The sequence below is a fragment of the Glycine max genome, chromosome 11, assembly GCF_000004515.6.
Source record: "Glycine max cultivar Williams 82 chromosome 11, Glycine_max_v4.0, whole genome shotgun sequence".
Lineage (NCBI taxonomy): Eukaryota > Viridiplantae > Streptophyta > Magnoliopsida > Fabales > Fabaceae > Glycine > Glycine max.
The window spans coordinates 4626726-4640565 of NC_038247.2; the positions used below are offsets into that span (position 1 = coordinate 4626726).

Genomic DNA, 13840 nt, shown 5'->3' on the forward strand with positions numbered 1-13840 from the left:
GACTTTGTGTTCAAGTAATTCTATAAAAGTTGAGTAAGATTATTTCTTATATACGATAGTATTTTGCAAAACATTTTCTTTATTTGTATGTTCGATTACATGGATAATTGATTTTAATTTTAAGCTTAGAATTGATTATGAATTTAAATAATTTTGAGTAGTTTTTATGTTGGATAACTTTTGTTTTACTGAATCTCACTCTTACTTTAATTTTACAATAAAAATATTTAATGATAAATGATATTATTTCAAAATTAATTATGAATAGTAATATAAGTGTAATCACTCAGGCATATATAAGTGTAATCAATTTTCCTATTATATAATTACCAGCCTTGTACGCAAAAAGGAGTTCATGATTATAAACTAAATACAACTTCACACGGAAGAATCGTATGTATTATAATGCAAACTAAGATAAAGACGGGCCTGGTGTAGTCGTGTTGCGACAAAAGTAGAACGTAGTAGAGGACAGCATAAGAAACAGAGAGCAAGAATGAGGTGAGACTAAAAAACGACGGAAGGAATTCTGGATCCATGGTGAAATGAGAAAAACGACGGAATACATTTTCGGATGGATTACTCAAAGGGTTAAATAAGCAAACCTAGGTATGATTGAATGGGTTGACGAACGTAACCTTATCCTTATCCGATCCTTAGGCAGCTTAAAATCCAAAGAGATGGGACAGAGAAATATAATTATGCACGTAAAATGTTCTTTTCCAGTTTTGGACTTTTCATATTGATCCAATTCTTCCAAAGGTTGACAGTTGAGTTGAGGCTATTATATTTTGTACTATATATATAATTAAATTAAAGAGATCTACGGTGAACAATAGTTTGATATATAAGATACCAAACGGGTGAGTGTTGAAGGGAATGAACAATTGGAGGGGTGGCATGCTATAGGACGATTGAAGGAAGGAGAAGAAATCTTGGTTGAGCCAAATAAATGTCTCCATTTTAGGCAAATTGACCAAATTGGGTTAATTTTTTAAACTATTTTTCAAAAGGAGTCTCTTTTGAGATTAATTTCAGGGGATCTTTTTTTTTTTTTAAGGTATTTCGTCAAGGAGACTGACGATAGGCACAATGTATTTCGCTATTTGTATTTCATCAAGGAGGCTGACGATACAGATGATACACATGACAATAGGCACAATGTATTTCGCTATTTGTAATGGTGAAATACACTCTTCTTGCTGTCTATCACGTATATCAATTGTATCGCGAGTCAACTTGACAGAATCGCTAGTAACATCAGTGAATCTCTCACATATCGCGTCTCGACCGTGTTTCACAAGTCTCCTTATCAGAATGTCTTTAAAAAAAAAGATTCCCTCTAATTAATTTCAAAAGAGACTACTTTTAAAAAATAATTTGTAAAATTAACCTCATTTGATCAATTTACCCTCCATTTTATGTGTAAAACTAAAAACTAAAAGGCGGGGACCCAAGATAGCAAAGAGTGGTGGAGAAGCAAGTAAAGAGTACAAATTGGCATAGAAATCATAGGCCATGCCGGACCCAATATAACGAGTCAGAGTAGGAAGGGTGGGATGAGGGTATTAGGTGAGAGTACTATCTGTCCGTTGTGGAATTGTTTACAGCTGTAACAAGCCTGTTCGTACAGTAATAAGAAAATGTTTCGTCAACAATTAATATGTTATTAAACACTTACACAGAGTTAAAATTAAGTCATTCAACATAAGAATGTATTAAAGTTGAAATTGAAATTTGCAAGTAGTATCTTAATTTAATTTTTTGTTGGTGAAAATAATTTTTAATTACTTATTTTTTGACTAAATTTTATATTAGTCATACTTTTTTCTGTTAAATAAGAGGATTAACACAAAAAATTCAACACTTAGAAAGAAAGTAAAAAAATAGGAAAAATATAGATATAATAAGAAAAGAAATGAGAGATATTAATGGGATATATGAAATGAAAAATGATGGGTGAATGGATACTCATAATAATAATAATAATATAAAAAAAAATCAGATCAAATTGGCTTACACTTGTCATGACTCATATGGGTCCTAACTTAGCTCAAACGAATGAGAGTGAATCAAACAGAGCCCCATCTCGTGTGCATGCACAAAATATAAATTTGGATCTGACTTTTTTGTTGTCTTTTTTTATGTTGTTTTATTAAAATAATAATATATAACAATTATGTTAATACTTAATAATGATATTTAATTTTAAAAATTATAAAAATTATATATTTTTGAAAGGTAATATAAGTACAGTACAGAAAAGAAGACAGTAAAAAAGCCAAATTTGTAAAAAAATACAGTTACAGGCTGAGATGATGATGGTGATGGATGAGTGCCCAATTAAGCTGGTACGTGCAACTTGGGAAGGTGCTGCATATAAAATCGTACTGTCGTGACAATGCAAATGTGACCACTCAGCACGTACTAGTTACTGCTACTACCACACTTACCGAACCTGAATAAGGTTTGTTTGGACAAGGCCATTTTGTTTTCGGCCATTCTATATTTCTATTTTGGTTAGATGTGGAATAATTGGGAGATTGAGGTCCCAAAGTTTGTTAAATCAATTACATATTAGGTTGTCACTAATTAATATGACAATTAAGTTTAGTGCATGGAGAATGCTCTCCCTTGTACAGCTGTCATGATGCCATGACTTATGACTCGGGTACAGTTATGCCAAATCGAATTTAATTTCTAACAAAATATAGGTGCATTCCATCAATATTTTCAAAAGAAAAAAATAAATAAATTTCACAAATTATTTTGAATTTATAATTGTATTGTATATAAGAGGATTTCTCTATATAAAACTAGCTAGTCCCATTGACTGTCGTGATTCAAAATCAGGGGTTCACTTATGACTATAACTGCTGAGATAAAATGTGTAATTAATTAAGATTTATTATAAACATTATTTTTCAAAATGGTACCCATCAGATACCTAAAAAGTAGACCAAATTCTATAAACACCATAAGTTTTAGAATCCTCAAAATACAACACCCTTGTAAAACTAGTCCCATTGAATGTCGCTTGCATATTTAAAATTCAGGTAAAGTGGAGCCAGAAGTAGCATTCGTTTACTACTTTGCATAGCATAAAACCGGGGAAAGAATGAAGGAGAGTAATAAAACACACGTTTGATTTACGGTTACGTCTATGGTGTTGGTCTACCGCCATTACTGTGGGGCTTTAGTTTTGATACAATACACGATAAGTGTTTTTTTATAGTCAAATATAAGTTATAAATTTATTTTATTTTTTTTTGTTAAGGGGAGAATTAAATCCATCACTTTTTTCATTCTTCATTTTTCTTTTATTATCAAATCAAACTTATAACTTTCTTGCACAGGAAGTGTTAATAATACCTTTTAAAAAATTCGCAGAGTACTTATTAATTGAAATTTGTGTGTCTTTTGCTAGTTTATGAATATGATTTATCAAATAGAAAAGGGGACTCTCATACATAGTGAAACTCAAGTAAATTTCACTTAGTAGGAGAGTGTGTAAAAAACTGATAAAGAATATGTTGTTACTATTTCTGATAAATATATTGCATGCATTAGCTTAGTGGTCGGTAAAGCAGGTAAGATGAAATTTTTTATTACATTTGCAAACTAGCACTTCGTGTAAAAAAGGCCCGGCTCACTCGCTATTAATTTATAGAACTAATTTTGGACGGAACAAGGTTAAAGAGAAGAAATAACTCTTTTTTTTTGTCTCATTGATTAAGATACACTTAAAGAAGTGAATTTTTAATGCAAAATTATCTAGTGGGAATTGTTCAGGGAGAGCAAAAGTTTTAAGTTCTTTCAGAATCCTGTGTGGAGGCAGCTGCATTAATGGCCGTTGTGCTTGTAAATTAATGGACGGTGTGACCTTTTGGGAGTTTAATCATATTGGCAATAATGGATGTTATTTGTAGGTACAATGTTGGAGTTTTTTCCTTAAATTAATAAATTAAGCAGGGAAAGGCTCCCGAGCTTTTGCTTGGGTCCTTTGTACCGTAATCCACCTTAAATGAGTTGCAGGACTTGTTTTTTTAGTCAAATTGCAGGACTTTTGAGTTTAAACTTCAAAGCATGAGTGGACTTTAGTTCTCTATATATAATATATAATCTATGGATAAAATGAATTTTGAAGCATTTATATCATTCATTATATATATGTTTCGGTGTAAAGATAAGGCTCCAATAAAGATAGATATGTTGATTTCTTGGATCCTAACTTAGTTGACTGCTGTTTGAAGCTTATGGAAGAGCATGGTATCCCAGTGAATGGTGATGCTTATTTGTTTAGTTGTAATAAAATTCCCTGTATGCTACTTTAAAAGAATAACGAAGTTTAAATGATTCATTTATCTCAAAAAGATGAGACTTAAAGTTTTGGATTTAGTTCGTTAATTTAGCTTATTCAAAATGTTTTATACATTGGAGAAAATATGGTCCTGATTTTTATTTATTTTTACTTTCTTACTTAAATATTTGATGAATGTTTTAAAAATAAAAGAGAGCAAGAGACATCTTAAAAATTGGGAAATGCAATAGACAACGAAGAAAATTATAATTTAACAAATAATATTATAACTCATTAAACAATATTTATGATAGATAAAATTATTATGTGTGTTTTTTTCTTAGTTAAAATTACAATTTAATTTGTTTATTGAAATTGTGTTTATACATATATAAATTAATTATAAACTTGAATTTAACTTGTATTAAATTTAAATTTAAACATTTTTTTCAGTTAAAGATATAATCGATTTACAGACAGCCATTTTGATCACGCCAATCACCAATGTATGTTGCTGTTTAAGGGGTATATGTTATATATATATATATATATATATATATATATATATATATATATATATATATATATATATATATATATAAGCTTTTTTAGCGTGTTAGAATTTTTTCATATATTAATGTGTGATACAACTAATTATAATATTTTATTTTATCAAAAATAGACTGATATTATAATTTATTTGACGAAATTTAAGTCTACTAATAATAATATGATTAATTATTTACAGGTTTTGTATACTTAATTGTGATTAGTGTGAGAAAATAATATGTGCTTAATCATTGGGTCTATAATAAGAGGTGTTTAGGGTTAATAAATAACAAAGTTAAGTTTTTTTTATTAATTGATCTATAAGATTTATTCCATTGAAAATTATAATATAAAAAAAGTGTAATTAGGCAAAAGAAATTTTGATTTTTTGAATTTTTGTATGTCACACTATGCAAAAAATAAGTAAGTGTTATGATAATATTTTAAATTTATATAAATTCATTTTTACTAGACTTATTTATTTTACAAGACAGGGAAAGTTCATGGCAACACCTAAGGTTGGAGTTTTACTATACATAATTATAATAATTATTTTTTTGTGAATTATTTACATAATTATAATTATAATAATAGGTCCCGTAGGTTAGCAAATGTTTCATCGCGAAGGAAAGCCAGCTACCGGTATCTGAAATCTGTGCTAAAACATTATCGATATAGTAATTAAAACTGTGGAATGGCAATAGGTGAGTTGGGAAAGCAAGTAGCTGTTTCCTGTGGGCTAAGATTCACCCATAATAAGCCACAAATTACATATTAGCACCTAGTAATGACTTTTTATAATTTAGTGAGTTCATTTTTAATCACACACTTTAATTTTTAATTTTATAAATACTTAAATATGTTTTTCATAGTAATATATAGTTGGTTTTGATTTTATTATATTTAAACTTTACTTCTTTTTAATTTACTATCTGAAATATTTTTATATTTGATTTTAGTATCTATTATCAATTAATGTCTACTAAATGATGATATAATATTTTTTTAGTTTATCATATAATCACTTAAATAGATATTTACTAGTGATAAGTATTAAAATCAAACATAAAAAATAGGTAGTAAAAAAAATTGAGGCAATATACCACTCCCATGGTGGTTGACTCAAATTGATTTATGTGTTAGTTCTCTTAATTTAAAAAATAAAAATTCAAAATTAAAACAAAAACACAGAATAAAGAAAAATGTAAATATAAAAAAAGTTCATGAACACAGTGATTCATGATAATAAACATGAATACAATAACAAATTTTCTTAAGGATTCGTAAAATAAATCTAAAACCTTAACCTCAAGTAAGTCGAATAGGATACCTCATAAAAACAAAAACGAACCAGTACTTCTATAATCCATTCAATCCCATAAACAGAATTAGTTCATGATCTAGACATTAACACCGTCTCTGTTAATAAGTTTTCTATTCAAATTTGATATAATAAGCTGTCAACATCTCCTCTAAATCTTCACTTTAATCCTTTTAAATATTCGTAAAATCATGATCAATAAAAGAGAAATGAGACATCACCAATTACGTAAAAGAAAATCACCAGAAACTATCACAAATATATACACAAGCATAAATTAAATTATAATACCAAAATTCTACAAACTTTTTTTTAAAATAAAATCTACTCCTGTAAAGTGGAGTAGACTAAGTCACAGAAACACTATATGAAACCTATCACTTTTGCACCCTTCACCTCATAATCCCTAGTTGATGGATTATTATTGAGGAAGGTATTGCTTCTGAGTTATAAACTTATTTGATATCCGGGGGTCCTACTTCATCACTTAAGTCAAATAATGTTTCTTTTTTTAAAATAAATCGCGTAAACTCAATTGCTTTGGCACGTATATACATTCTGTATGCATGCTGACGATCGAGAATCTTAATTTAAGCATTAATCAAGAAGCAGAAATACATATTAAAAAGCAAAACACATACTTTTGAAAAATCATTGTCATCTCTTAGCTTATTTTAATTTATAAAGGTAGTCATGGTAGATTTTTAATGTTTTGCAGTTTTTTTTTCTTAAATGACAATTTGGTTCTATAAAATATCTTTTTATTAATACTTTAAGGATAAAATTTAGGTTTAGTTTATGTCAAATTTAAAATTTTATATATTAGTCTCTATTGTTAAGTAACAATATTAAGTATTAGCTAATGGCATAATTATGGTGTTTGTAACTTATTGACTTTCTATGTTATTAAGGGGTAGGAAAAAATAATTATGTGTATTTTTTTAATAAAACGTGTTTTAAAATCTTTATTTGTTTAGAATAATATGACAGTAAATTACTTGATGAGAAATTTAAAATATAATTTATTAAAAAATACATTTGATTATCCTATTAGATTTTTTTTTACAACATAACAAATTAATTAACTATCAACATTATTGTTATTTGATAACATGAACTAAACCCAAAAAAATCAATTTTACATAGACTAAATTTTAAAAAATAACTTTAAAGGAACAAAATAAAAAATAAGACATTTATAAGGCTCAAAAACTTATTTAAGTCTAATTTTTTCTTATAGTATCCTTTGCACTAATAATATATTTTACATACATAATTTTTTTAAAGTAAAATATAATAAAATGACACACTTAAAAGATTCAAACATCTTTTTTATCCATATGAATTGAACATGATATTAAGAGTTTACAATACTCACTCACTCACTCTTTTCAACCAACTAAGTTAAATTTCTTTGGTAAAAATCCAAACCTTTTTAGTTATAGTTTATCATAGGCTATGTTTGATAAAATATTTCAACTAACTTTTAATTTTTCTTACTGGATAAAAAATTTGATTAACCTTTCAATAAACAAGTTTTTTTAATAATTTACTAGCAAGTAATCTATGGAGATGATAGCTGATAGCTTATGAAATAAGAATTGTTTAAAAACCTTTGGATAGTAACAAATAGGATGCTATATATTATAAAAAAAATATATGATATTATGTAAAATAGTAGTAAACATAAATGGCACGACATAATATTATGAGTATGACTTATATTCTATTTGAGTTGACAATAATTAGAAGAAAAAAATTTAAAGCTTATAGCTAGTTTGTAATGAATTAAATTCACTCGTATTTATCATTAAAAAAAATCACTCATGTCTGGATTAAATTTAAGATTGGTTATTTGTGGTTTAATTTGAATAGTAGCTATGCTGGAAAAAAATGTCATTGATTTTGGTAAAAATGAAGATCATGGTAGAATAAATTAATTTTAATACAGATTTTATAATAAAGCAACTCTTAAGATTTAACATAAAAAAATGTCAAATTATATATAAATAGACAGTCAAGAAGCATACACAAGATTATCAAACTCACAATTCTATATAAATTTCTGGAGATTCCATAAGTTCAACTCCAATAATTGATTCATAAATTCATAAGAGTTTACTCAATATAAAAACTATATTAATATTCCTATATATAAAATCATAACTAAATATTTTAATCCTGAAATAAATCAAAATTAAAAACTTCAACAATAATTCAATAAACTAACATAGTTCACATCCAATCAAACATAAATTCATAAAATATAAAACATAAGTCCTTAAAATAAAAGCATTTAAAAAACATAGAAATTGTTTAAATGTCTGTCAATCCTCTAATTAAATCATATCCAATATCACCATCACCACCATCATCTTCAAGCTCTTCCTTGATTGCGCTGTTACTTATTTCTCTGTTCAACTTGTCGTTAATCTCGTCCATGAGCTTCGACAGCGGAAGGTCACTCTCCTCCATCAGCCTCACGACGACATTTCATGAATCACCGCACAGGCTCAATTCAAATGTTAAGACAAATGTGAGTGAAGCGACCACGAAAAGCAAGGGCATGTGCCGTCGCCAACGACACAAACAAACTTCGATGGAGATGAAGATATAGGGCGAGAGATACAGGTCACAAAGAGACTAAGAGGCTAGGGTATGATCGAGGGAGTGAGACTCTTAAACCTATTTGAACTGAGAATACGAAAAATACTTCACTTTCAAAGACTTTTTTTTAAAGTTATCTTTGAATTATTGATTTCATCGATAATTCTCCTAAAAATTATGTTGATTTGTAATTTCTACATTTTTTTAAAAAATTGTTATTGAAATAGTATGGATATTTGCAAAAATGTCACCACCTCCTTAACGACGACAATTTTTGTAAAATCATCATCAAATTCCCATCAAAGTCATATTTTCTAGTAGTAAAGGCGTACGATAAAATATGAAAACTACTCCTTCATTGAATAAAATATATAATTTATACTTTTAACATTTTTTTACAGAACTTTATACTCAACATAAAGTTAATAAGATTGGATTTCGATAGTCGCATGCACAACAAAGTAAAGTCGAACAGAGGAAACAAAAAAAGCTAACTTACAGACCAAATAATGTATATATATATATATATATATGTGTGTGTGTGTGATCTGTACCAAAAACAATTTGATCATTGATGCCTCTTCCTTCCGGCATGGGTGTGGTATCTCATTCTTATCCGTTGTCAATTTAAACCCAGAAAATACGGATCCTTCAGTGTTAAGAAAATTTTCAGCTACGTGAACGTGAGTGCGATTGGGACCCCAACTTGCCAAGCAACTTGTTAATAGTAAAATAAAAGGGAGCAGGAGAATGAAAAAGAAAGGTCTACATTTTACTGTAGATTGTTATTTTTCCTGTTAGAAGACCTAGGTATATCAAACTGCACATGCATGAAGCTCTTCACCCATCATCAAGTGGATCACTTTTTCTTTGGTCGTCTTTTTCGTTAGTGGAATTGACTAGATATCTTTCTTATACTAAGCTTATTTTAACCTACCACGGATTATAGATCGCAAATTGTGGGTGCTTTTCACTTCCCCCGTTTATTTAGAAAGTGAGCATTCTTACTTTCCACAAACAATTAATACATGACACAGAAAATGCATGGTTGGAATTTGCACTATGAGCTAATAAATTTAACAATTGATTGATGAAAATTCACTACAAAAGATTAAAATGTAATTTTTGTCTCTTATTTTTTTAAATATATAATTTTGTCTTCTTATTTTTTAATTGAGATATTTTACTTTTTACTTTTTAAAAGTGGATAATTTTAGTCATTTATTTTTTAATTCAAACATTTAATCTCGTACTTTTAAAAAATTTATAATTTTAATTTTTGTATTTAATTTCAAACATTGATTTATGTAGTATGCAAATACTTATTAATATATGTTTATTTATTATCCACATGACAATTTTTTTTATTAAAATTATTTAATTTTTAACAAATTTAATTTTTTTTTAAAGTACATTTTCAAGTCTGAAATTAAAAAAAGGAATCAAAATCACATATTTTTAAAAAATAAAAGATGAAATATCTAAATTAAAAAGTAGGAGGAAGATTAATTAAAATATAATTTTTTTAACAGTGAAAAACAAAATGTCCCAACTAAAGAATAAGAAGACTAAAATGGTAAAAAAAAATTAAAAAAAGACGAAAATTACATTTTAAAAAAATTAAATTATTAGCTCATTTGGTTGAGCTTGGATATATGCGTAAGTTACATGTATTCGATTTTTATTGATGAAGAAAGAAATACTTATATGGTCTATATATTTCTCAAAATAGGCTGCCACTACTGAATTTTACACGCACAAATACTACTGAATTTTAATGGTATGTTTGGATGTAAAGATAAAAGAAAATGCAAATAATGATATTTCATATATGTTTAATTAAAAAGGAAATGAAAAGACAAGAAGATTAATTTGAAAAACATTTTTTTTAATTTTTTTTTCTTAATTTAAATTTTAAACTTTTTTTTCTTCTTTCTCATTTTTAATGCCGCTAAATGTTAATAACGTTCAGTTCGTGGTCAAAGAAAGGTACTACTACATATTTCAATCGCCCTTAATTAAAGCTAGAAGAACATGCACTTGGACTTTGTATATCGTCAAAATAATGTAATTCCTAGCATTAACTCCGAAATGAAAAATGACCATCCAATCTATCTCGACCTTAATTAAAAAAAAAAAACAGTACTAGTTGTGGAAAAAAAACCTTAATCAAAAACAGTTTTGAAGTGACCGTCACCGACTTTAGCGTTATGTTGTAATATTATAATAATTATAAAATTTATAATTAAAATGAGTTTTTATCTGATTTCAAAATACATAATTAACAAAAATGCATTAACATTTATAACTTGGATTGGTTACTTATTTAATTGGAGATTATATGACGGGTATTAATCACAGTGATACTTGGTGTGGTTTTAGAAAAAATAAGTGATTTGAATTAAACATAATATATAGTAATTCAGTTTAAATGTAATATCAAGGATAAGTCTATATTAAGCTGAAATAATAATCTCACCCTACTTTTATTTTATCTACTTTTATTTTATCGCTATATGATATGATGTTCATCCACACGAATTTTTTTTCCTCTAGAAAATTTACATTACATATGTTCTAGCAAAATAAAATATTTTTATTAGGATTAATTAAGCTTTTAATTCCTTGAATTTTTTCGATTTTAAACTTTAGTCTGTCAAAAAAATTTATAACCTTTAGTTATTTATTAATTTTTTGTTGCATTTTTAGTCCCTTTAAAAAAATTTATCCATTTTTAATCTTTCATTATTTTTATTTTTTAAAATTAGTCTTAATATAAAATAAATGATAAACTAAAAATGAGTAAAAAATTTAATTTTAAGCAATAAAAGTAAATGAAAGATTAAAAATAAACAAAAAAATTTAGAAGAACAAAAAATACTTAAAAATTAATAAATAACTAAAAGTTAACAAAAAAAAAACATACCAAGGATTATAACTTAGAATCCAAAAAAGTTAATAACTAAAAAATTAATTATTCTTTTTATAAAAAAATCATTAAAATAAAAAACATGTCAATTTCTATATTTATCAATTCAATACTACAGTTCAAATTTTAATTCACTATTAAAATTGAAATAAATCGTTAATATTTTCAATAGAAAATAATCATTTTATATTAATATTATGATAAGAAAAAAATAAAAAAATAATACTAGAATGTCTCAAATTTAAGGATTTAATAATTTATTTGTTTTTATTTGCGTAAAGTCTTTTTCCTTAACGCACGCGCACAGGTCAAAGGCTTATGTGACATCTACATCAACGTCACACTGATCCCTCATCCTTGAAGAAACTAGATCCACTAAGCAAGATAAAAAGTGGAAGAAGAAGAAATCTGAAAACGGCACCATCATTTCTTTCTGCGCAATGGGCGCGTGCTCATCTTCTGCTTCCGTGGAAATGGAAACGACAACAGCAAGTGTGAATAAGGGTGGTGGCGGCGGCGGCGGCGGTGCACCTGCGTCGGAATCTTTCCGACGACCGTCGTCGATCATGGTGATGGACATGGTCGGTCGCATCAATGAGTACAAGCAACCAATCCCCGCGAGAAACGTGCTTTCGGAGAATCCTCATTACTACCTCTGCAACTCGGAGTCAGTGCACATCGGCACGTGCATGCCACGTGTCCCCGATGAAGAAGAGCTTCTAGCCGGTCGAATCTACTTCCTTGTCCCTCTCTCGCATTCCGATACCCCACTTTCACTCCCTCTCCTCTGTGATCTCGCCGTTAAAGCTGGTTCCGCTCTTCCCAACCCTAATAATAACCGTTACTATGGTCAGGGTAAAAAAGCCGCCGATAAGCGCCGTTAAATTTGTGCCGTCAGCGTGTAAGTTGGTTTTCTTTGAACTTTGATGATTTTATGTTTGGTTTGTGGTTTTAATCGATTTACTTGGAAGAGGTGGGCAATTAATTAAATTTGTACGAGCAAGGGCCCAAATGAGAGTAATTGGTTGAAAAACAAGAATAGTCTGTGAATTGGTGTGCCTGCCCCCACGGGAATAATGAAATAATGCACCATCCTTCCTCATTCTATCCATTTGCTGTCCAATATCCAACATGTACCTCAATCAGAGTTGGAACTTGCAATAGTTTCCCTTTTTATTTGTAATAATGATACCACATCTTTGACATAGTAGTATTAATTAGGAATATATTTATTACAAATATTAGGAATATATTGTTTTTTAATGTTATGAATATATGCAAAAGGTAATATATTTCTAATTTTTTTAAGAATCAATTATGTGACTTTTAACCCTTAAATCAAAGATTAATTTTATTTGCAAGGCGTTGTTATTATAGGGTTTAGCCCCCCTCCCACTAGCTTCCTTTGAGAACTTGATACATTCCTAAATTGAACACACCAGCTGAAAGTAAAATTAAGGCAGCTGGAAATATGTTTCATATCCTCTCGTGCTTTTTCATCCCTTACGCGAGTAAACAATGCTACCCCAAAACGGAAGAAATTAGCAAAAATATTTAAATATAAATTTTTTATTAGAAAAGTATTTAAATATTTTTAAGAGAAAAAAAGTTATACACTAACACTATAAAAGTTTTAGAGAATCATTCTATCATAATACATCATGTATAATAAATTTATTGACTTTTAAAATAATTATTTTAAAATAATTTAATAATTTATGATTAAATAATAATATAAAATTATTTTACACTTTGTACTGTCACAATATAACAACAGTGTAATATAGTGAGATAATTGATGCTCATAAAAATTACTTTAAAATACATATTTCCTTCAATCAAAATTATAAGAAAAAAGTAATAATGGAAATTAGTTATGTTTATTAAATTGTCTGAATCTCAATTAAAAATATTTTTTTTAAATTAAACTTTATTAAATTTTGATATCAGACATAAATCTTTTATTAAATGAAAGATATTTTTAAAATAGTTGAGATTTATTTATATTTGAGATCAAGATACAATGATTTTTTTTTATATTTGGGATTGGAGTAGTATTTAATTAGAATATTCTTTAAATGAAGAGAAAAATAATTATATACTTTATAAAATTTTATATACTTATCTAATCACA

The 13840-nt window shown here is 27.6% G+C and overlaps 1 protein-coding gene across 1 annotated transcript; it reads left to right on the forward strand.

Moving 5' to 3' along the window:
* The first annotated feature begins 12146 nt into the window (after positions 1 to 12146).
* LOC102663820 (uncharacterized) lies at positions 12147 to 12590 on the forward strand. Its single transcript, XM_006591478.1, has one exon. The coding sequence runs from the start codon at positions 12147 to 12149 to the stop codon at positions 12588 to 12590; it is 444 nt and encodes a 147-aa protein (XP_006591541.1).
* Positions 12591 to 13840: the final 1250 nt, after the last annotated feature.

Bases quoted from the DNA above. Each gene is read 5' to 3' on its own strand.
- LOC102663820 (XM_006591478.1), top strand. From the start codon at position 12,147: ATGGGCGCGTGCTCATCTTCTGCTTCCGTGGAAATGGAAACGACAACA.